Source organism: Phaseolus vulgaris, chromosome 6 (genome assembly GCF_000499845.2).
Source record: "Phaseolus vulgaris cultivar G19833 chromosome 6, P. vulgaris v2.0, whole genome shotgun sequence".
Classification (NCBI taxonomy): Eukaryota; Viridiplantae; Streptophyta; class Magnoliopsida; order Fabales; family Fabaceae; genus Phaseolus; species Phaseolus vulgaris.
The window spans coordinates 28,670,138-28,695,508 of NC_023754.2; the positions used below are offsets into that span (position 1 = coordinate 28,670,138).

General features: G+C 36.6%; 3 protein-coding genes and 1 non-coding gene across 7 annotated transcripts; 1 reads left to right on the forward strand and 3 right to left on the reverse strand.

Moving 5' to 3' along the window:
• Positions 1-190: 190 nt before the first annotated feature.
• Positions 191-6,821, reverse strand: LOC137832588 (callose synthase 11-like). Of its 3 annotated transcripts, none has more exons than XR_011084599.1 (3): positions 1,197-6,821; positions 808-924; positions 191-433 (listed from the first exon to the last, which is right to left on the reverse strand). XR_011084599.1 is itself a non-coding variant. In XM_068640815.1 (2 exons), exon 1 carries the CDS (start codon positions 6,533-6,535, stop codon positions 1,211-1,213), a length of 5,325 nt encoding a protein of 1,774 aa, XP_068496916.1. In that variant the 5' UTR covers positions 6,536-6,744; the 3' UTR covers positions 191-433; positions 1,197-1,210. The 3 variants fall into 3 exon arrangements, 1 of the variants encoding a protein (XP_068496916.1); XR_011084600.1 differs by having other exon boundaries at positions 808-986; positions 1,197-6,744; XM_068640815.1 differs by lacking the exon at positions 808-924 and having other exon boundaries at positions 1,197-6,744.
• LOC137833789 (small nucleolar RNA J33) lies at positions 3,495-3,573 on the reverse strand. The gene has a single exon (XR_011084836.1). It is a non-coding gene; the product is annotated as a small nucleolar RNA J33 (small nucleolar RNA).
• A 1,112-nt stretch (positions 6,822-7,933) lies between the features above and the next one.
• Positions 7,934-13,267, reverse strand: LOC137832590 (probable 2-carboxy-D-arabinitol-1-phosphatase). Of its 2 annotated transcripts, none has more exons than XM_068640823.1 (7): positions 12,934-13,267; positions 12,038-12,198; positions 11,665-11,784; positions 11,485-11,584; positions 10,857-10,996; positions 10,702-10,781; positions 7,934-8,386 (listed from the first exon to the last, which is right to left on the reverse strand). In XM_068640823.1, the coding sequence occupies exons 1-7, from the start codon at positions 13,124-13,126 to the stop codon at positions 8,260-8,262; spliced, it is 921 nt and encodes a 306-aa protein (XP_068496924.1). In that variant the 5' UTR covers positions 13,127-13,267; the 3' UTR covers positions 7,934-8,259. The 2 variants fall into 2 exon arrangements, with proteins under 2 accessions (XP_068496924.1, XP_068496923.1); XM_068640822.1 differs by lacking the exon at positions 7,934-8,386 and adding an exon at positions 8,696-9,068.
• Positions 13,268-16,148: 2,881 nt separating this feature from the next.
• On the forward strand, positions 16,149-23,902 carry LOC137832591 (DNA-directed RNA polymerase II subunit RPB2). The gene is made up of 25 exons (XM_068640824.1): positions 16,149-16,663; positions 16,754-16,975; positions 17,083-17,373; positions 17,472-17,669; positions 18,124-18,188; positions 18,278-18,364; positions 18,444-18,564; positions 18,892-18,936; positions 19,015-19,152; positions 19,252-19,324; positions 19,504-19,580; positions 19,682-19,789; positions 19,878-19,994; positions 20,458-20,613; positions 20,695-20,799; positions 20,893-21,018; positions 21,103-21,180; positions 21,283-21,378; positions 21,464-21,579; positions 21,665-21,734; positions 21,841-21,894; positions 21,972-22,115; positions 22,311-22,610; positions 22,998-23,420; positions 23,513-23,902. The coding sequence occupies exons 1-25, from the start codon at positions 16,409-16,411 to the stop codon at positions 23,630-23,632; spliced, it is 3,585 nt and encodes a 1,194-aa protein (XP_068496925.1). The 5' UTR covers positions 16,149-16,408; the 3' UTR covers positions 23,633-23,902.
• The last annotated feature ends 1,469 nt before the right edge of the window (positions 23,903-25,371 follow it).

Consider the following 25,371-nt stretch of genomic DNA (forward strand, 5'->3'; position numbering starts at 1 on the left):
AAAACTTCCCCAAAATAAGTTTTTTCTTAAAGGGAAAATCTTTCCGGTCACTGGAATTAATTGAAGAAAAAGTGTAATAAGTTTTATACTTAAGATTCATTTAGGTTATCTCCCATTTATATGATCTAATTGTAAAATTTAAATTCAAAACGACCAACAACACGCGTTTTCATCAAGAGGTGCTAGATGCTGAGTAACAATGTTAAGCCTAAATTATCATTGATTCAGTGGCAATGTGGTGTTCGGTTAGTGTAGGTTGCACTACATATGAACAGGATGTACAGCAACCGACAGACAGGCAAAACATCTGATACATAATCCTCCAATGCTAAACTGCAGAGACTCACAACTTGCCTTGGAGGAAAATTACAAGGCAATGGGAGTGCCACTGAAAGAAAGCTAAACCTCCTTTTTCGTTTTCACATAGCATAACCTGAAAATAAATACCCACATTTGAATCAGAATTAAAAAAAATTCTATGAAGTACAAATATGTGATTATCAAGGCTACTGTAAATACTGATATATCCAACTTTACATAGTAATCAACATTAACATTAATGTGAGAAAGGCATGTGCATATTTTATCCAACTTTCACAAATATTTGCAGCATGCTAAAAAAACACTTTATAGCAATTAACAAAGAGAGAACTTGGATGACCCAAAATGGACAACTTTTGATACACTCGATAAAACATTGACTCTATTAAAAAATAATCAAATATTTAGAGTTACATGGATTGCTGCTTTTAAATTGTATTGTAATTGAGTTAAGAAACAATTGTTTTGTTTTTTATGTGTACATACACAAGTTTATCTGTAGGCATCCATTTGCCACGCATACAACGAGCTTTGACTTGCCATTAGTGGTCCTCAACCTTGTGTTAGAAACTGGTAACTTGTACATCATGTTGATACTACCACCTGGGAATATACAGAAACACATCTCAGCAACTCGGCACAGTAGCCCTTTTTTTTGGGTCGACCTGCACATGCATATTATCTCACAAATGCATGGGTTAACTCTACCAAACTGTTTCAAGGATTAACTTCCCAATCTCTATGCACCATGGTAAATTGTAGTTTACTTGGTATAAAATTCAATCTCAGTGTTACTAATTACTTAGCAACTACAAATATCCTGGTGTCTTCATATTAAAATATTATAAAGAAAAAGAACATGATGTAAAAGTTACCTCCAATCACCACCTTAAACAGACTTCTTGCCACTAACTATTCGAGATATCTGGAGACCCCTGCTGAAAGCTTCATTAAAGAGAATTCTAGTTTGCATTGACTGAAATCCAGGTAACCAAGAGAATATAGCCATTGGAGCCATAACAATTATGCCAAACAGCAAATCATATAGACGAGCCAAGGAAACAACAGTTTCCCACACTTTAGTTGTCTGCAGAAATGGCCTAAGCACCTGGGCTATTAAAATCATTCCCCATCCTGTTGGAATGAATGCCAACAAGCTTGATAGGAGATCAACAAATTTTAAATGAGCGAACTCCAGTAGGAGGACAACTACAAGAACTGTGACTAGAATTACAAGAAGCTGAACTGATCGATAATATATGTGCTCCTTTGTAGCATATTTATCCCTGGCATATGCTATGGTGATATAAATGGCAACAATCACAACCATGACTATCCAGGACAACAAGTAAACAGCTATACTAGTATCTCCACCTGCAATACCTAGCTGATAAACAATGCCATACTGAAAGAAGAAGAATCGAAGGTCTAAAATGATTTCCAACAGCTTTCCCCATATACCGGTTGTTTTTAAATGGTCTTGCTCCTCGTACCACCATGTTTCCCAGCTAAATTCGGCCTTTTTGAAGGGCCCACCTGGATACCATATCCAATTCATAAAATCTTCGAAGTCATATACAGTCTTCAACCAATCAAATCCAGAGGGGTTAAAGACAAAAGGAGCCATTATCCATGAAACGACAAGAAACCAGCTTGAGATAGTCATAGCTATGTACACAAAAGTATCCTTAGCCAAGGGGCTATGAGCCGCATACACAATTAAAATAAGCCCAAGTTCGATACCCTTCACAAAATGGCTTCGAGCATATAGTCTATAGTTCTCAGCAAAACTCTTGTGTGCCACAACAAAACCACGACCAGTGGCTCGGTACTTTGCACCACCATGAAGTATAGTCCGACCAAAGAAATGTGTGCGGGTTCCCAGAGAGAATGTGTAGAATAGTGACGCAAGCTGCAATTGCATCGTCAAGAAGTCCCAAACAGCTGGAAGGAACCCATGCTCCAGAGAGTTTTCAACAATCATTGGGAGTGCAGTGAAAATACCAACCTGGATAGCAAACTGCTGATTTAGAACTGCACCAAGGGCTTCATTGTTGGTAGCATTATCCATGGCTGCACCTTCAATTCCACTGAGAGCCATATAAAGGCGGCCCCAAAGGAAGGCATAAACCATCAGTACAATAACCATGGAGTTAAAATAAAATCCTATGGTCGTGAAGAACACTGAAAGCATGCGAAAGAAGTCTAATCTATGGCCTAGACGGTACACATCTCTGCTCAGGACCTGCTCACCATTGCCACTGGCAACCTTGGCCTCAAACATGGATATTTGATTCAAACCAACATCTCTTCCTTTGCCTACCTGTATATATTCGTGATGTGTAACATTGCCACCTCGCAGGGTACAATTGAAACCTGCAAAAATATCTTCACTGATATTGATCACTCTGGAAGCCTTGCTAACTCCACCACGACCCAAGAACCAGAATCTGTCAAACACATCCGGATGACCATAGTGCATTCGTACTTTCAAAGGGTTTGCCAGAACACGCTGACCTAGTGTCACAAAGCTTGTCTCTTGAGCTGACATGAACCATGCAAGTGAGGAAACCGATCCTGTAAAGATATTTTCTCGGACCCCTAAAATGGTTGGTCTGCCAACACCATAGTTCTCATTGAACTCCTCTAGCAGATTCCGCATTTTGAGAGCTTCCTCAAAGTAATTGTCTTGATTCATATCAATGGTTTGAACTGCATCACCACGTGTAAAGATTATGGCATGATTCTGATTTTCTGGTTTCCCTTCTCCGAGTTTTAAAGGACCAGGCAGCCGAATTCGGTAAATCTCAACCTCACTCTGCAACTGCTGATCATACTTCACAAGAACAGAGTAATATTCAGTCTCCTCCCTCCCTACAGAAACCTCATCAACATAAGCCACTCGAAGGGCATCATTTTTTTGCATCAAATACAATATCTCATCAGCACGGGGATTCTTGTCAGCCTTGTGGTGCCCATACATTTGGCATGCCACCACATACGAGAACTTCATCAGTGCACTCCCATATTCATGTCCCTTGAATAACATGGACACACTGCTATCTGCCAGCCTGAGATTTGTCTGTAAAGATGAATGCCCATTTGGGGATAGGTCATTTAAGCTGCCATTTTGGTTTGTTGAATCATGTGAAACAATATGTTCTGATTCCTGTCTCACGTCCATTTCAGATGCTTTATCAAGGAAGGCTAGCACCTTAAGGGCCCGATAATAATACATCATCCCCCTAACTGTGCGAGACAAAGTTTGACCTCTATGAGATACCCAAAGGCGGAGATCCCTGGCCTTTTCTGTAGTCCAGATATCATCCTCATCTTTCAACCCTTCTCTTTGCATCCTTTCCATAAAATTTTTCCATTCATCTTCATAAATCTTTTGCAGATAAAATAAGGTAGTAATACCATCCTCATTCTCCTTTCGGAGAGCCTCTTTGCTATACAATACTTCCTCATCATAGTATGGGGTCAAAACACTGAAAGCCATCATTTTCTCAACATGGGGAGCACGGGGCATGTTCATAAACAAAGAATTGGTAAAGAAGGCAATTCGTCGTCTTGCCTCAAGATTCAATGGGACATTGTACATTGAGTCTCTAGAAGTAAGAATTGTATGCAATCGTCTGAGCTGCTCAGAAAAGACTGCATCTCCAGCATCAGGAAAAGTTATAGCATTCTCAAAGAGCAGTCCTTCATCATTTGTTGAACTTTGTCGTGCCAGACCATCCTGACGTAACTGGATGATGGTCTTCTTTGCCTTCGGGAATTCTCGAACAAATAATTCGTACAAAGCTTGCAATAAATTTACAGCCTTATTCATTTCTCTCTCTGATTGTATCAAAAGCTGAACAAATTCACTCACCTTAGCATGTATCTGAGGTAGCCGAGACATCTTGAATACTTCTGTTAATTTCCCCATCTGAATGTAGCTGTCTATGACCCTGAATATATTAGTCACAATTGAATATTCTTCTTTTTCATGTTTAAGAACCATGGAAAACAAATATTTAATACTGTCATAAGCTTCAATGACAGCACACCGACGATACTCATTCTTGCGTATTTTCAACCAAAGAGACCAGTCAGGCTCATTTTCTAGCTCTGTAGCCTGACTGACAGCAAGCAGTAGCTCATTGCAGAGAAGGGAACATGGCCATCGAATAACCCTAATATTCCAGCAATTTGGCGGCAGTTTCAAGAGCTCAAGTTCTCGATAGCTGATGATATCTTCCTCCCTAAAAGTTAGCATAATCTCATTCCAAATTAAGGCAAATCTGGTAGCATCCACTTGGCTTGATTCAATCTTTTTGAAGGGCTGACCAAGTCCATATCGCAGTTTCAACCTATGGATGGCTTCGTAAAGCTTCTTTAACAGTGTAGCTTGCGGAGTTAGCAGCTTCTCCTCTGGCATTAGATTGAACTGCATGGCACTGGCAAAGAACTGAAATCTAAGTCTGAGTTGTGTTATATTCCGAATTTCACCCAAATGTGAGAACAGACCAATTATTGCACCATAAAAGGCAGAGAAAATTGAATACCATATTTGCAAATCCATGAAGTATACAAGAACAACTGGGAACCACAGAAAGACAACTGCTACCCTGTTGGTGTTGTTAAAAAACTCATGCCATTTGTAAGAAATGCCCCTAAGATTCAAAAGAGCCTTTGTTGGAGCAACTAGAGGCTTGATCTGAACAAAGTAACTGAATGAAAACTTCGAGGCTAATACCGCTACCCAGAATACAGTATACTTTACATTATCTATAAGCGATTGTCTCACACCCCGACCCACGAAAATCCGGGTATGATACCACCACGTCAACAAATATACTATGCTCCAGTCTGATTCCTCAATGGCGTTCCGCAACCATGGCACCACGAACAGAACCAATGCCAACAACTCTGGGATAAGAAAGAAAAGGACAACTTTAAGAAATGTAATAATCCTCTGATTGGCTGCATCAGACCAGATTGAACTTGAACCCTTCTCGATCCAAATCATTCCATAAAAGACCGAAAACAAAACAGTCCACGTTATGGCAACCATGCTCTTCAGCGCCATCCTCACTCCAAGCCAAGTTGTCTCTCTAGTAACCAAGCTATACTGTGTCCCGGCATCAAGCACAGATTGAAGCAACCTCAGAGCACTCCAAGTGATAAACACAGTCAACATCTTCACCTGCACATCCCTTCTCTCCAAGGCCTGCCACGGATAAGTAGTACCCTCCCAAGAAACAATAAGCGCTGCCTGAAAGAACAAAATCAGCATCACCCAAAGCCTATCAAAACTCTTGTAAACGTTCCAAAACGACCTCTGCTCCACAAAACCAGTCTTCCCTACGCGCTTCTCCTTCGGTGTAGTCCCGAAGAAATTACTCTCAAAATTCAAAGGCCACCCCAGCCTCTTCAAACACCTCCTACTCCAAAAATACTCATTAATGTCATCATAATTTCTCCATGCAGAGTGCGGAGCCTTTCCATTTCTGCTACTACGAACCTCAACCTCAATAGTATTATAAATTGGCATAATCACAGACTTCAAAAACCCTAACTCACCAGAAACCGTAGGCATAAAAGGACGACCAGTATCAGGATCAATGTGTTCATCGATAACATGATTAACTTCCTTCGCCATGAAATGGTAAATATAACATAAGCACTCGGGAGTGAAGCGAAGGTTACCGGCCTCTCCCCAAACCAGAAGGTACAGCGCAACGTAAACCAACTCGCGGCGGAGATCGGTCGGGTCGCGGCGGCGCGAGAGCAGCACATTCGACTTCAAGCCGAGGAACGAGCACCATGCGGAGTAGTTGTGTAGCAGCTTCCGCCGAAAGCGCTTCAGCACGCCGGCGTCAAGCGCGTCGAGGATCGCTGGCGGCGGCTCGAGGCGCATCTGCGTGTTCGCGAGGTGGAGAACCAGGTGCTCCCTCTGGTTCCGCGCGTTGTCTATTTGGAACCCGAACAGCAAGCGGAGCCAGTCCAGAAGGTCCATCTCCGGCTCCCACCGCATGAACTGATGTTTCGGGAAGTCTCCGACGGCGCGTAGCGCCGCCGCAGCCGCGCGTACCTCTGGATATCGGAGCGACGGGTGGTCGTTCAAGAGGTCGTGCACCGGGATAATGTTGTAGACGGAGTTTACCGGCGGCGGAGGGTTACCAGCGCCGCGCCGCGGGGCAACTGGACGCTGTCTGAAACTCATAGTGACAGAAGCGGAAAAGGAAACGAGGAAGTTGAGGTTAAACCGTTAGTTACTTACTAAACCGTTTTCTGAGACATTTTGTTTCTTGAGGTAATCGCGTTTTATTGCTTTGTCATTCATTTTCTCTTCAATTTGTCGTTGGGTTTAGCTATGAAAGAAGCGGTTTCAGTTTCAGTACACTCCGAGGAGTTGGAGCGAGAAGGAGATGCAAACGTAGACGAAAAAGAACTGAAGCTTTTGTTCTCACTGTTTGTCTTTTTGGCTCTACGCGATTTGGAGCACGTGTGGCTCACGCCCCAATGACAGTGCTTTTGAACTCGGATTCAAATGTCTGACCCACACACACTAATGTCTGGTGGGTCCCACACTGCATTAGAACCCTTCTGTGATGATGAGTAGACAACGGTTGCGATGTGTCCCACGTGAGCAATTTGGTTTTTGAATTTATCTGGATTCTAGTAAAACGACACCGTCAGTGAGAATCTCTTCTTGCAACTTTTTTATTCTGATGATGGGTGACAATGTACTATTATCTGCGCTCTACACGGTGGCACATGCAGCACGTGCCCTGCATCAGATGTAGCGTTAGCCCAAAAATGGATTGTATAGTGTCCCTTATCTTGAAAGTGTCACTCCCACTTTCTTTCATTTCCTTATGACAATCATTTTATTACAACTTGGTCTTAATCAGACTCAAATGGTAGCATTCCATTTTCTAAATAAGAATCTTGTTTTCATTCTTATTAAATTAACTCATAAAGCACAAAAGTTAAACTATGTAGATCTCCTCAGCAGTTACAAGTATCTGAGTCTGAATTTAAAAAATGGTTTTGCATGGCATATCATAGTAACTATCTCATAATAAATTTAGTCTTGGATGTGAAATGCGATTAGAGCATAAAAAGCAAAAAATGATAGTGTTCCATTCCTAAGGCCAAACTTGTTCTTGTCTCATTCTTGTAATACACACAATGCAAATAAGACATTAAGAAACCTTATCTTGAGTTGGGCCACATGCTCTAATTTAAAGTTGCATACATTGAATTCTATGCCAAACAAACATTACATCTACGTACGCAACCTTTTTATATAACATTCCCCACATACACATCACGCATCTTACCTTACCCGCACGCCAATATTAACATCGCCACCCACATTTATTCTCATACCTCCAAAAGACGTATAAATCAATTGTACAAATTCAATCATTGCAAATATCACCCGCATCAATAAATATTCATTATTACTGCTCTCAAACATTGCTTGCAGTTGAGCTTCTGATCCCCTCACAGTATCTTTTATACAACCATAACACATAAATCTTCAAGTAAAATAAATTATAGAGCATTAAACAGTACTCGTAAAAAATTATGAGTTTCCAAGATTTGCACATAGTGACATCAAATAATATTTATTGAAAAATGAGGAGATTGGATAAACTCCGTACATACAACGAAGTTGGAAATTACGTAATTCACTTTCTCAAATTATACTGGGATCTCTCCGTTCCTATATGTCTATATATCAAAGGGAGAGGAGGACTGTGTGAAAATTCAAAATCCCCCACTATAAAAAAGTAACCTGCTTCCTGGTTGGACCCACCCACTTGCCAAAGATTCGGAAGTTCATGTAATTAAAACGAAAAATTGCACATCAGGTCTTCACTGGTGTTCAATTACCGATAAAAATGACAAGTCTTGTCTTGCGCATGTAAGTTTGCACTAACCAGGGTAGACATGATCACTGTACATGTGAGCCGTCATATTTAAACCCTTAAGCATTGCTTCTCCTCTGACATTGAAGTTGAAGACACATAGTCCACCATTGTTGATATCAATTGAACGAAACCTGAACATTATGACAATGTTATTAACTGCAAGATATGGCAGAGAAGAATGTTGCCTTCATGCAGCACGTGCAAGAGGTCTTGACATTTCAAGAAAGATATTCAAATTTAAGAAGTGATAAGCTTCAAATTTTCAATCAATCATTTATTTATGTTATCTCCATCAGACTATTCGTTGACGGCAATGATTAACAAAATGGATGAGAAATATTTGGTAAGATATCATTCCATCCAATAATATTATATCCCAATTTAATGTAATGATCATTTTTCTCTCATTATCAATTCCATATCTGGCATTATTTCAGAACTTTTTGCAGCATTATATTCTAGGACAATATTTGTACATGTGCTATTATTAGGGAAAGAATGTGGGCGTATATTTGACCCAGTAATATAGGAATTACAATAGGACAACTACAGGTGTATTCTAGGAATAATAGGGGATTGTAATATCCCCTTATTGATGTGTGAGTGTATGTACATTTTGATCAATGAGAACATTAAAATTACTAAATTACTTTAGCATGGTTTAAGAGCATCCTTAGCTTCGATATCCAAACAATGCTGAGAGGGAGTTTTGCATCTATGTGATGGCGGAAGAAGGAAAGGAGAAAACTCAGAGTGATGGAAGAGATCTTTATGTGCTCGAAGTAGGGTTTCATAGATGGAACCTGCAAAGAACTGAAAAGGATGCACCTGAGAAGGAGGATTCTCGCCAGTCCAATCCATGATCATGTGCTGGATATTAAACATGATTGAAACAAACTTGCATTCCAATATGATGTATGTGGAAAATGCAAAAGACTTTTGAGAAGATATTAAAGAACATTTTTCAGTTGTAAATAGGCCAAGAATCCAACAACTAAAGGCAGAATTGGCAGATTGCAAACAATGGGGATTGAGCATGGTAGCCCAGTGTGGTGAACTGAAAACATTGTGGGATGAATTGGCCAATTATGAGCAAATCCTGCAGTGCATGAGTAGCGGATGCAAATGCGATGTGGTGTCCAAAATCGGAAAACGGAGAGGAGGAGAAGGTCCATCAATTCCAGATGGGGCTTGATGATGCCAGCTATGGATCAGTGCCTTCATTGAATCAAATCTATGCAATTATGGTGCAGGAGGAGAGAATGAAAACCATAACCAGATTCAAGGAGGAAAAGGGAATGGTTGTGGGTCTTGCCGCGCAGGCAGTATCTAAAAGCAAGGGTCCAAGAGAGGAAAAAGATCATACACTGGTGTGTTCTCACTGTGGAAAACAAGACATGATCAAATGGGTGTTCTAAAATTATTGGATATCCAGGTTGGTGGGGTAATTGACCATGAAATAAAGCAGGAAGCAATGAACGAAGTCAAGAACATCTGGACAGAAGGTAAAGGAAGTGTAGCACATGTTAATGTAACTCAAGTTTTCGGAGGAAGCTGCAGTACCCGTGGCACGAAAGAAGGAATACATGAGTTAGCAGGATAGAGCAACAAGCAATGGCAAACGTTGATGACCATGATAAAATCACACAATACAAGGAAGACTAAGAAAATGACTGGTTAGAAAGAAAGCCTGTGATTGATGGATTGTAGATAGTGGTACATCTAATCGTATGACGGAGTTTCGAAAACTTGTCTGAAAAGAAAGTTATACAAGATTGTCCAGTGGTATCGCCCGATGGGAAAATAGTGTTTGCAAATAAAGGAGGAACAATACAGCTTGATGGAGGATTTGAACTTCAAAATGTCTTATATATATGCACAAATTGAAATGCAACTTGATATATGTGTCACAGTTAACAGATGAAGCACAATGTGTGACAAAGTTTACTAATAAACTGTATTTAGCACAGGACCTCTCTTCGAGAATGCTGATTAGAGTGTGTGTGACTGAAAAGATGGGTTCTACATATATCGTGCTCAACAGCAATACCAAAATAAAATTACCAATGAACTCATCAAAGCTGAAAGCTTAACTAGAAGAATAGCCAGTAAAATCAAATCAGAAGTACATTTTTCACTAAGTAGGTCCAAGATCAGTTTAAATATTTTAATTTCATAATCAACACTTGAAATTTCAAGCAAGCTATACATGGCTGAGAATCAATGTCAACACAGTATTGCCATTAAATCACTAGCCGTTGTTATATATAGTAAGGTAAGTTTGTTGACTTTTATAATAATTATTTTAAAGGTCATACTAAAGATTTTTTATTGGTTAATAACTAGTAACAGTGCATGGTATTTAAACTAAATTATAATCAAAGTACATTTTTTACTAAGCGGGTCTGAGATCAGTTTAAATTTTTAAATGCATAGCCAACATTACCTCTCTGGGTCAAGGCCTAAAGCAGTGCAAACTAATGCCCTCAGTATAGATTTGTGAGTCACGACCAGAAAGCTTTCTCCCTGTAGAATAAGATAAGTATTGTAATTCACTTTCAAAACAAGCGAAACTATGTGTCAACTACCAAGAAATCTTACAGGCGACAACAACATTTCCTTCCAACAATCTCTTGCAGTTATCCAGAGATCTCGTGCAGGATATCTACCATTCATGATAAAATTGGCTGGATCTTCTCTCCAAATTGTATACTCTTTGGGATATATTCGCTTAGCATCCACTGCCTCCAAATGAGGAACATACTGATTTAGTTTAATTATAAAGAATGGTGGGAATGATACAGATAGAAACGTGATGTAAAATGAAAACAATTTCAAAACTCGATAGCATTAACCAAGTTGAAGTTATTTTCCTATCGAAAGGAACAAAAGTTAACAGTAAATAATAATTATAATAATCAACTGAAGCATCTTAAGTTCTCAACAGGCAACATTAACATGAGAAATGCAATGTAAACTATAGATTTGACTCCTCTAAATTGAATAGGTGTGTAAAATGACTAAGTAAAGGTGGTTCCACTCTTGATTCAATGTGGATTAAGTTTATGTAGGACTTTAATTCAGATAAAGGGTGGATATATACTAATATTTTTACTTTCTCATTGCTTTAGACATGCCAAATCCATGTTCCTATAATATATAACTAAAGCCACAGGCATATTAAAAGATACTTTATCCGAATTTTCAAGTTGAGCAGAGGCAGTCTCACCATTTGTCATGCCTTCGAGGTGATATAGAGGTATCTCTCTAAGTGAATCAAGATAAACCAATGGCTTTTCCCTGCCTTGCCATACAATTTCAGCAGTTTGCTACATCAAACAACCCAAACCATATTAATAAAATGATGAGTGGTATTAGCCAGCAATATTAAAATTTTACTGGCCCTAACCTTGGCACGAGATATTGGACTTGCAAAACATTGGTCAAAGTATATATTTTCCAAGGCTTTCTTGCACCTTTCTGCTTGCTCTTCTCCAACTTCAGTTAATACAGACAAATCTGAGCTTCCCTGGGCACGTACAATCAATTTAATGACAGTGGATAGCAGATGCAGAAAATGATGTTGAATGCAAAACGTCTAAACAACAAGCAAAACCTTCCGTTCTAAAAAACAAGTAGCTCTCAGTACAGTTTAAATGATAAGAAAGCATTTCAGAATGAGAACATAAAGGAGAGCATAACATAATCACCCATGCATTTATAAACCAACCCCACCATCCTCCAAACCCCAAAAGCTAATAAATTAAAAGTAGAATGCGAACCTGAATTCTACTTTCTGCATTCCAAGTGCTAAGACCGTGCCTTAAAAGAGTCACTTTCTTTGGTGAAGAGATTAACTCATTCGTTAGTGATATTGTTGCTTTTGCGAAATCATATGCACCACCAGTTACAGAAAGATCAATACTAGTTGTCGGAAGTTTATCTGCATGAAGGCAGCAGAAAATAAACTCTAATCAAGTTGGACCAAAAGGTTAGAAAATTTTCTGGGGAGTGTTTTTGAAAATTACATCTAGAGTCAAAGAGAAGTCAAAAATACCCTCCAACTGATTGAGATTCTATTGCCAATAATTTCTTTTTACTCTTGATATCAAGTTCCAAGGAAAGATAATTTAGGAGAAAGGTTCATTTTTAAAAATAAAATAGATTAAATGACATTAACTAATTTTCTTAATTAACATAAAAGTTAGTTAAATATTCTAATATTTGAGTGGTAATGTAAGGCTATAAACCAATAATATAATCATTCTGCATATTCCCTTCTTGATAGTTCCCCTGCCTCTCCTTCACCCTCTTTTGCCTCACACTGTTAATCTTCCCAACATGGCATGACCCATTCAGTTATAAACAAATACAACTAGTAGAAATACAGAGAAAATAACCACTCTTCCTCTTCCTAACCACACACAACAAATTTAGCAACAGTTAGAGAGTTAAGGAAACAAGTCAGGTCTATTATTCCTATCGTATAATTGAAATGTAAGAAACACACAATTACACACACAAAATTACGAAGGGAAATCTGAACTGAAGCCGTTATACATTAGCAAATATAAAACTTGGCAACGACCCATCATCCATGGGCTTGTTTGTTTGGTGGGTTTTGATGAACTAGAAAGTGGGCACAACATAAGAAGTTGAAAACTCATAATTCCTTCACCTGGGGTAAGCTCAGGAATAGAAGTAGTGGTAGAAGAAGACGAAGCTGAGGAGCGAATTCGGGGAAGAGGAAGAACGCGTGACGAAGTCCGAAGTTGAGGGAGAAGTGGGCACGGCCATGGGCTAGGGAAGGAAGTAGAATTGGAAGGTGAGCACAAATGTGTGGTCAACGAGACAATACCTGAAGTGCCCATTTTCCCTTAACTGGCACACAATACAAAACACATAACGGTATATGCTAAGAGGTTGAGGTTGAGGTTGTGGTTGTGGTTGTGGTTGTGTTTCGTCCTGAGCTATACTCATTCATTCTCTACTTATCCATGCTCCACAAGCTTTTCTTCACTACCTCTCTCTCTTCCTTTTACACTCCTTCGTCATTTTCTTCCCGCACCCCTATAATTCTTCAAACCCCAATAATACCCTTATGAATCCATATTTTTTTAATTTTTGGAATGTGAAATATGAACATTTTTTTGGATTACACGATTAGTATGCTTTTTCTAAAAGCGCTCCTAACTAAAAAAAATCGCGTTTGACCATTCATCCTGGCATTGCGTTTGTTATTTACATGGGAAGATGAAGAAAGTGTATTGTGGATTTTTTATTTTTTTATTAAGAATCAAATGAAAATTTCACTACCTATGGAGGTGCAAGAAGAAAATGCCCACCATTAAGGTGTTAAATGATTCGGCATGGACTGTTTCTTCCTGCAACTCCATATGTTCTTCTGTCACCCTCATACATAACGTGAAAATATCTTTTAAACCTTATTGTGTTATCTCCATATAATAGTTTATGGATTATGTAATCCACACACGTATTTGAAAAAAGACTTATGGATTATGTAATCTGGAAGTTAAAAAAGGCTTTAAGATTACATAATTCATAAACTAATCATGCATCTGAAAAAAAGGCTTCCGGATTATGTAATCCAGAAACTAATTACGAATTTGAAAAAAAACTTTCAAATTATGTAATCTGAAATATTACAGAGGGATATTTTTGGAAATATAAAAATTATGGATGTGGGAGAAGAATATATGGAGGTGTAGGAAGAAACAGCCTTCTATGTGAATACACTATCTTTGGACTCAGCCCATCAAGTTATGGCCCGTGTGCACCATCCCTTTGAGACATCTCTTACAAATATGTTGAACTTTATTTTTGTTCTGAACTTTATAAATTTAATTTGTTAAATGAAGTAACTCCACAATAAACTCTTAATATGCTACATGTGCAACCAGCGTCATGGGTTCAAGTGACATTAGTTTTGTATGTAGAAAAAACATGATTCAGAGATTCATCCTTAGATTTTGTAGACTCTTCCATCAAACAATGGATAAGGTTCGTTATATTTAAAAAATTAAATATATACTATATAAATAATTAAATCAAGTATATTTATTATAAATGGTAGATTTTATTATATTAAACCAATAGTATAATAATGATATTTACTTTTTATATAACGTTATCTTTGAATCTATGTGAATATTATTCATCTGAAGGGAGTTTGAATGATGCACGTCGTTTGTCGTTTGTATTTATGATTTGAGATATTGATGAGCGTGAAAAGATAATGATTGTTCAAAATGGATTACTGGTTGACACATGAAGAAAAGATTGAAAGACCAATAAGTAATGACATTTTACATTTGCACCCTTATTATTTATGTGAGAGCAAAATAAAATTGTGACTATTTGCATAAAAGATTAATCAATTAAGTTAGTTATGGAACTAATTTGTCCCCACAAAAAAACATCAAACAACAATTACGTAATTATTATGGTTGATTTTTGTATGGAACATCAATATTTACATTCTCACAGTTGATATTAATTTAATTTTATAGGAATAATTGATGTTTGTTTGATCATGATTAATATTGTCCTATTTTTTTTATAATGAAATCGACTAGTATCTTTCGATAATCAATATTTAAGATATTTTGTGAGAGAAAAACCTACAACTTAAACCTTAATCATAATCATATTCTAACTCAAAAATCATGTCCTACCGTCCCTAACAATGTGACATAAACCTAACTATAAATCCTAACCCAAACATCACAAACTTAATCATAACTATAACTCTAACATTTTTACTTCAACTTATTATAATTTGTTTTTATGCAATTAAATTTTTATTTCGAAGGGAACAAATTATTTCATTCTTAATCATTGATATCTTTTCATATATGTTTTATAATTTTGTCTATGTTTTTTACTATATTTACATTATTTTAAATAATCTTATTTTCTTTTATATTTTTTCTAAATCATCTTAAATTTCCATTTTAATCAAAACAAAATATAAAAGGTGGTGTTATTAGTTATAAGATACAACCTTATTTTGCAAGAAAATTCGTTATTTTACAAAGTTCTATACTTTTAACTAATACAGTTAAAAAGACCATCATGACAGTTTTGTAAACATTAAAACAATTTAAAATCATTATTCAAATGGTCAAAGATATTTTCAGACTTTTCACATTTGTGTTTTGTGCATCTTTTTACCACGTGGGTGGATCTATATAAAAGAGGACGTCTCAGAAAATATCTAGGACGAAAAATAAACATATCCATAGATATTTATAAATTAAATTATCAGATCCAACAGATAGGAGTGAGTAATAGGATTCAAATATTTTCAATAATCCTTTTATTAATGAGACAATGGGTATTATCATATCTAACCCACAAATAATTGTTATTTATTTGTAGTCAAAATTTTTAAATAATTGAAATATATTTGTTTTTGAAATTTCTAATTTGATTTTATAAATTTAGGGTTTTTATTATGATTTATGTTGGAGATCCAACATCGACTAGACATGAGGACAATTCATTACATATAAGTGGGTGCAAACCTCAACCTCATGAGTATATGGTTGAGTTAGACTTAAAGTACACCAATATCAATCATATGAGTATTTGTTGGGTTTATCAGGTCACCACCCATAATATATTATCTCACGCACGAGCTGTCAGTCTCTCTTGACGTGAGGGTAATAATTTATGAATTTTTGTAGACTTTTACTTTAATATAAAACTTATTTTTTTTTAGAGAAACTAAATGTATGTATATAATTTTTACATGGTTTGATTGAATTACACTCTAAAGTTAATATTTTAAAATTTATTTTTAAGTAATGTTATTTGAAATGAAAAAATAAAGAAAACATCTAAATAGAGTATTTAAAAAAAGTGGAACAAAATCATTCACTTATTTTGTTTATTTTGTTTAGTGGAAATGTGGAGTTTATGTCGATGAGCGAGTCCTCTGCCCTATATAAGAGCAGAGCCTACATTCGTAGATCCTTTCTGAACCCGAACCCAAATCCCCTTAGCTAGGGCTTTTTCACTGTCTTTGCCTTCTTTCTTTCTCTCTGATTCCAACCAAATAAAACGGAACTTCAAAACCTTAATTAAACGTTAATCTTTGGAGAGTGAGTGAGTGAGAAAGAAGAAGAAACATGGATTTGGAAGAGGAACAAGAGTACGATCAGCAAATGATGGAGGAAGAAGACGACGAAGACGATATCACGCAAGAAGATGCGTGGGCCGTTATCTCCGCCTACTTCGAAGAGAAAGGCCTTGTTCGTCAGCAACTCGATTCCTTCGACGAGTTCATCCAAAACACTATGCAGGAAATCGTTGACGAGTCCGCCGACATCGAAATTCGACCCGAGTCGCAGCACAATCCCGGTCACCAATCTGATTTCGCCGAGGTACCTTCACTCTACTTTACCTTCCTACTTCTGTTATGTCTTCTACTCTGCACTGTTTCTAGGTTAACGAGTTCGTTGCGTTTTTCGTAGACTATTTACAGAATCAGCTTCGGCCAGATTTACTTGAGTAAGCCCATGATGACGGAGTCCGATGGAGAAACCGCCACGTTGTTTCCCAAGGCTGCTAGGTTAAGGAACCTCACCTATTCAGCTCCTTTGTATGTTGATGTCTCCAAGAGGGTCATCAAGAAGGGGCACGATGGTGAAGAAGTCACCGAGACTCAAGATTTCACCAAAGTTTTCATTGGCAAGGTGTGTCTCTTGATTCTTGATAAGGCTAAGTTTGATTTCGTTGTTGGTGCTTAAATCAAATGACTAATTAGTGATTACTCTTGTTTTGTTGTTGCTGTTACTTGTAGGTTCCTATAATGCTTCGGTCTAGTTATTGCACGTTGTACCAGAATTCGGAGAAGGATTTGACTGAACTTGGAGAGTGTCCATATGATCAAGGAGGGTATTTCATTATTAATGGGAGTGAGAAGGTTCTGATTGCTCAGGAGAAGATGAGTACCAACCATGTGTATGTGTTTAAGAAGAGGCAGCCGAACAAGTATGCCTATGTGGCTGAAGTTCGGTCAATGGCCGAGTCCCAGAACAGACCGCCCAGTACTATGTTTGTGCGCATGCTCTCTCGGACTAGTTCCAAAGGGGTAATGTTAATTCTGCAGTGTGAATTTCCTGCGGGCAACTTGCTTTTCATGGTTATGGGTTGCATCTAATGTTTGAGTTTATGATTTTCCTCCTTCAGGGTTCTTCAGGACAATATATACGTGCCACTCTTCCTTATATTCGAACTGAAATTCCCATCATTATTGTGTTTCGAGCGTTGGGGTTTGTTGCTGACAAAGATATTCTCGAACATATATGCTACGATTTCTCAGATACTCAAATGATGGAGTTGCTTCGTCCTTCCCTGGAAGAAGCGTTTGTTATTCAAAATCAACAAGTGGGTTATGCTAATTTTATATATTACATGCTTGCAGCCACTGTGATCCTGCTTTTTAAGTCTAGAACTATAATTTATAATATTTTTTATGAGAGCATTTTAATGTCTCCCAGCCCACTTCAATCTCTGATTTATTTCCTTGCTCGGGCTCAAATAATCTTCTTTTCCTATTATTCATTTTTTTGTCTTCCAGCTTGGTGATGCCTTCTGTCTGCTTATTCTACCTTAAATTCTTTCCTTTTATGTGTTTTTTTTTGGTCTAATTGCACTCGATTTCATTTGATGCCATCTGATTTTGCAGTGGAATGTTTATTTCTTTTTAGTTTCAGATATTTTAAACTTTTATTATTAGTGAAATATGGTGTCCTTCTATACGTTTTTTAATTATACTCCTCCATGCACTTATATTTAAGCAATTTAGTTTTATTTTCTATTAAATTTATCTCAACTGCAGGTTGCACTTGACTACATTGGGAAAAGAGGAGCAACTGTTGGTGTAACCAAGGAAAAGAGAATAAAGTGAGTTGAGCTAGATTTCTATAAAACATGAGGATGATCTGTGTTCACCCTTTATTGAGTTAGGGCTACATTTGTATCATAATCTGCAGGTATGCTAAGGAGATCCTCCAAAAGGAGATGCTCCCTCATGTAGGGGTTGGAGAGTATTGTGAGACCAAGAAAGCCTACTATTTTGGGTTAGTTTACTTTTTTTATATCGTATGTTTTCATGTTGATGACTTAGTGAGTACTTATTATACTATCATTGCCCCTCAGATATATCATTCATCGGCTACTTCTGTGTGCACTTGGACGGAGGGCTGAGGATGATAGGGATCATTACGGGAACAAAAGGCTGGATCTGGCTGGCCCTCTACTTGGGGGTCTTTTTAGAATGGTTTGTATCTCTCAACATTTATATAATTGATACTGGTCGTAAATCAGGCACTCAGTGCCTTGTCTGTGTAGTTGTGTTTTTTTTAATTAGAAGTGAAAATTGGTGAAGAGATGTAAATAACTGCCATGATTGATAGGAATTTTTTATAATAATTGGTGTAGTTGAAGGTTAGTTTTTAGAAACAGTTGTAGGATAAAATAGCCTAAAAGATGTGTACGTGGATACATATCCCCTTTATTAGCTTAGATTACCTAATTTGTATGTCTTTTAACGTAGTTAGTAACTTTCTAATTAGTGAATTACAGGCTACTGTAACTTGTGATGCAGCTATTCAGAAAGCTAACGAGAGATGTCAGGGGATATGTACAGAAGGTTTGTACCGGCTTCAAATTACATCTGTTGCCGCATTCATTTTGTGCTGCCTAAACCTATGTACCCGTGAATGTGTAGTGTGTTGATAACGGGAAAGATGTCAATCTACAATTTGCTATCAAAGCAAAAACCATCACAAGTGGACTTAAATACTCACTAGCTACTGGTAATTGGGGACAAGCAAATGCTGCCGGTACCAGAGCTGGAGTTTCACAGGTATGAATATAAATTACAGCATTATGATTCAAGTAAAAATAGTTTTGCTATATCTTCCATAGAAGAAATGATACTAAACATTTTGATATTGTGCTTCAGGTGCTGAATCGTTTAACTTTTGCGTCAACTTTATCTCATTTGAGAAGACTGAATTCCCCAATAGGACGTGAAGGTAAAATTTCATGACTATCCACCTGTGCAGTGCTTGCATAAGTTAATAGCATTAAGACAATATGGTAATGTATTCTCAATTATTTCTTTATATCCACTCAGGTAATGTACTATTGCAATATTGGTTGTTTGTCTAAGTTGTAATTTTTACCGATTTCTTCCTTCCCCATTTTATTCCAGGGAAGTTGGCCAAACCAAGACAGCTGCATAATTCTCAATGGGGAATGATGTGTCCAGCAGAAACACCTGAAGGACAAGTGTGTATTTTGCTTTCCAAGCATATTGCTATATTAGTACTTGTTGTTAGGAACTCATCTTTCTCTTTGGTACTTATGAGTGTGATTGGGCTATTGCATAGGCCTGTGGACTTGTGAAGAATCTGGCATTGATGGTCTACATAACAGTTGGTTCAGCAGCATATCCTATTCTGGAGTTTTTGGAAGAATGGGGCACTGAGAATTTCGAGGTTAATGGCTTTCCTGCAAAGTTATCTTGTTCATCTATATGGTAATGGTATTCAGTGTTTAAAATTTGTTTATTTTCCTTCCACATAGGAAATTTCTCCTGCAGTGATTCCCCAAGCTACTAAGATTTTTGTAAATGGTTCCTGGATGGGTATCCATCGTGACCCTGATATGTTGGTGAGAACATTGAGGAAGTTGAGACGTCGGGTAACTATCGCTTTGCTTTCTGATTTTGTTTGACAACCAATTTTTTTATTGTTTGAATGAATCTGTCAGTAAATGGCAAATAGCATATAGTTATCGTATAAGATGAATCACCTGACAGATAAGATAAATCATGATGGTAGTTGATATGAAAATCCAGAAGCATTATTTTCCATTTTACTATTATTATTATGGCACTGCAATTTATTAATAACAACACCAGATTTGGCTGCTTATTATGAAATATCACACATGTTTAAGGGTATTCATTATTTGAGAGACCATAGTATTGGTCAATTTTCAAATAGTTGCTTTCTTGATAACCTCATCATAAAGTCATCTGAGTAATCATTGTTTGTTGTCTTTTGGGATTTGATTGGTTCAATTTGCTTAGATGTTGTGATGTGTGATGTTGTTTTAATTGTGATCCGGTTTTTATACCTGATGGGCTCTTCATGTGCTGCAGGTTGATGTTAATACTGAAGTTGGGGTTGTCAGAGATATCCGTCTTAAAGAATTGCGCATATATACAGACTATGGTCGCTGCAGTCGTCCGTTGTTCATTGTAGATAAACAAAGGCTTCTCATAAAGAAGCGGGATATTCATGCTTTACAACAGAGGGTGAGCTATTAGTAACTATAGTCTCTCTTAGCAGCTGATATCGTTTAAGTAATTTCTTAACTTGCTATTCAATTGCTTCAGGAATCCCCTGAAGAGGGTGGATGGCATGATCTAGTGTCCAAGGGCTTTATAGAATATATTGACACGGAAGAAGAAGAGACTACAATGATTTCCATGACAATTAATGTTAGTTATAATTCTTGTTTTGAAAATTGTACCCTTTATGCAAATTAAGAGGTTATAAAGCAACAAAAAATGATTCTTGAATAAATTTTACAGGATCTTGTACAAGCTAGGCTCAACCCAGAAGATGCATATTCCGATACATACACTCATTGTGAAATCCACCCTTCTCTAATTTTGGGTGTCTGTGCTTCTATCATACCATTTCCCGATCACAATCAGGTAAATATGGTGGTGTTGCTTTATTGTATTCATTCTGATTAATACACACTATTCTTCTCACTTACCTTTGGTTGGTGTAATCAGTCCCCACGTAATACTTATCAGTCTGCAATGGGAAAACAAGCAATGGGAATATATGTTACCAACTACCAGTTTCGAATGGTACTGTTTGCTTGTTTTTTATTAATATGTGCCTGCCTTTTTTCTGTTTGTGTATTTTACTTGACACTGGATTTTACTTTATGGTTTTGCTCAATTACTTAGGATACCTTGGCCTATGTTTTATATTATCCACAAAAGCCACTGGTCACTACAAGAGCCATGGAACATCTTCATTTCCGCCAACTCCCAGCTGGAATTGTAAATTCTTCCTTCTTTATTTATATCTTGTTAGCATTATGTGGATAATTAAAACATTCTAACATATTTACCCCTTGTGTATTAGAATGCCATTGTGGCCATTGCCTGTTATTCTGGTTATAATCAAGAAGATTCTGTCATCATGAACCAATCATCAATAGACCGTGGATTCTTTCGATCTCTTTTTTTCCGATCATATAGGTATGTTGCTGCTTGTAATTAGATATTTTTTCTTTTGATTGGTGTTTATGGTTTTTATGATATGCTGCATTCTCAACTTTTACAGAGACGAAGAGAAGAAGATGGGAACTCTAGTCAAAGAAGATTTTGGCCGTCCAGATAGAACTAACACCATGGTGAAAATTTGTGTTGTTGGAGAATGATTCTTCTTGTTTTGCAATTTTTATTTGAAAACATCAGTTTCTTGTTTGTGGTTTATTACCGAGTTTCATTTTGTTGCAGGGCATGAGGCATGGTTCTTATGATAAGCTGGATGATGATGGTCTTGCACCACCTGTAAGCATATCTAAGTTTATGCTTTGTTGCCTGTTCCCAAGAAATTGAACAAGAACTAATTTTTTGTTGTGAAATAGGGCACAAGAGTATCTGGTGAGGATGTTATTATTGGAAAGACCACCCCAATATCTCAGGAAGAAGCACAGGGACAAGCTTTACGTTACACGAGGCGTGATCACAGCATAAGCTTACGTCATAGTGAAACTGGAATGGTTGATCAAGTATGTTTATCACATTCATTTAATTTAATATGTCACATGTTGAGTGGTGGTCTGAATGCTTAATGATTGGAGGTTTTAAATTTTAATTATTGTAAAATAGGAGTTGCTTGACAAAAATTAAATGACTACCAAAATCTGGAGTTCTGAGTTTTTTTCCTTCCATTGGTGGATTCTGATATTTTGCCTATTCTGTAGGTTCTGCTGACTACAAATGCTGATGGATTGAGATTTGTGAAAGTAAGAGTGAGATCTGTTCGTATACCACAGATTGGCGACAAATTCAGTAGTAGACATGGTCAGAAGGGAACAGTTGGAATGACTTATACACAAGAAGACATGCCCTGGACTGTGGAAGGCATCACCCCTGATATTATTGTCAACCCACATGCTATTCCATCCCGAATGACAATTGGTCAGCTTATTGAGTGTATCATGGGTAAGGTGGCCGCCCACATGGGAAAGGAAGGAGATGCAACTCCTTTTACAGATGTTACTGTAAGTAGCACTCTACCATCCACTTTTCTCTCTCTGTAACAATATATACTTGCTATAAATTGGAAGTGCTGACATAAGTAAGCTCCTTCCAGTCGCTCCTATCTGATCTTGTAACCCATCCATTTACACTATAATAACTATTTGACTGTGTGTTCTTGATTTGTGGTATGTATTGTGAGTAAGCTGTTATACATGAAGAACTGTCTGCTAAGAATGAAACAATTTGCTATTCACTATTTAACTATGAACCTAATAATGTATTTAGTTTAGACCAAAGGACAGGTATCTGTTGTGTGTAAAATTCTTGTTAATAGGTTTATTTAAAGTCAAATGTGATTGATATATATTGTCTATGTTTAAATTTTTATCTTTACTTCTGTAAATCAGGTGGATAATATCAGCAAAGCTCTGCACAAATGTGGGTACCAAATGCGTGGGTTCGAGACTATGTACAATGGTCATACAGGGAGACGTCTCAGTGCAATGATTTTCCTTGGTCCTACATATTACCAAAGACTGAAGCATATGGTTGATGACAAGATCCATTCTCGTGGACGTGGTCCTGTGCAGATCCTCACAAGACAACCTGCTGAGGGACGCTCACGTGATGGAGGTCTCCGATTTGGAGAGATGGAACGAGATTGCATGATTGCTCATGGAGCTGCTCACTTCCTAAAGGAGAGATTGTTTGATCAAAGTGATGCATACAGGGTCCATGTGTGTGAGCGCTGTGGGTTGATAGCTATTGCTAATCTCAAGAAGAATTCTTTCGAGTGCAGGGGTTGCAAGAACAAAACGGACATTGTTCAGGTGAATGATCATTTATCTTTTTCTGCTAGTATACAGTCAAAGTCCAAGGTTTTCCTTGTGCTGAATTCTTTTGGCTTTTATTGTCCGTGTAGGTTTACATCCCTTATGCTTGTAAGTTGCTCTTCCAAGAGTTAATGGCTATGGCCATAGCTCCAAGAATGCTTACGAAGGAGATCAAATCTGCAAAAGACCAAAAGAAGAAGGGAGCCTGATTAACATGTTTGACGTAAGCCACTACTCTTATATCCTGACTTCAACATCTCGAGAATATGAAACGCTCATCATTTCTGAATATACCAATTTTATTTTATTTCATTTTCCAATTCTGAAATTAGAGAAACCTTTCAATGTCGGATTCTTCAAATTTCGTTGTAATCCTTGAGAGCTACGGTTTATTGTATTTGTAACAACAGATCCTACAACACCAATATTTAAGTTCGATTGTTATACAAGTTAATGAAATGAGAGAATTTATTTGACAATTTCTTCAGCCCTATACTTCTGAGTTCACTCCATATAAGTTTGATACAGTGCAAATAAAGAACACATTTTCATCATGGCTTGGCTACCAGTCTTTTGAAACCTTCAAGAGAAAAATAGGGCTCTTTTTTCCTGCATCTTCATAATTTCTCCTGACTATTGGTCAAGAAAAAGATCATTTTATTTTAAAAAATACATTTTGAATTTTATAATCTGTATTTTTTTTTTCTATTTACACCTTTTAAATTGTATAATTCCGGAAATACCTTTTTTATTATATAATCTGAAAAAAAAAATCTTTAAAAAAATACATTTTGAAATATAGAATTAAAAAATATTCGAATAATTTAAAATGTATTTTTTAAAGAAATTTATTCTAACGAATCCTATAATCTCCAGTTTTTCTCGACCTCTAAATTAAAAACATCAATAAAATAAAAGTTATTTTTAACATTTTAAGAAGTATTCAAAAACTATAAAGGTGGAGGAAAAAAACAGCAGAAAAATAGGCTTTTTTAACTTTTATTTCGGATAAGGTCACTTGTTCACTTTATTCACTGTACGTTAGATCACTTTTTTTTCTTACGCAGGTTCAAACTCCTAAAATTAATTTATTACTTGAACAACACGAGATCAATATTTAACTCAATTATTCTTTAAAAAAATTAATCCACACATAATTTTCAAAAAAAATATTGAGACTTCCTCATCTTAGGTTGAATAACTCTTTATATTCCTTTCTGATTCTCTTTGATGAAAAAAAAACCTTTCTCTTTTTACCCTACATAAAAAGTCCTATTAATTTATAACATAACATCTTATATTCTCACTGTAAAACTCCTTTGATTTATTAATTACGGAAGTTTTCGTAGATAAAAAAAGACAAAGTTCGCAGGTAATTCAAACTAAATTCAGATAAAGGAAAATTTAATTTTACACACTTAAAAATATTAATTAATTGGACTTTTTAATGAAAATAGTCCAATATTAAAGCTAACTAGATAAATTTGTATGAGAAACTTGAAACGGCTAGATTTGGTCTAAATTATTTGAAATTTCTCTTTTTCTTTAAACAAAAATGAATAAAATGGAATTTTAAGAAAACAATTTTAAAACCTTTTCATTTGTTTTTTTTTCTATGTTATCCTTTATTTCAAACTATACTATATAAACCAGAGACTTTTAATGTTAACATTAAAGCTTTTATTTGAACTTTAACATTATGTACTTTTTAAAGTCAGAAATTAAACCAAATACTACATTAATGGTCATAAAAAAAAATTAAATACTTTTTTTTTGTGAATAGAAGTTTGAAGACTCAATGATTGAGAAGTTCCACTGAGTCAATTGAATTGGTATGTAATTGAAGAGATAATGATGTACCTTTAAGATCTTTATTTGCCTTACCAACCTATTCATATCGTTGTGTCAGTATCTCAGCAAAGTTCATATAATCAACTTTAAATTAATA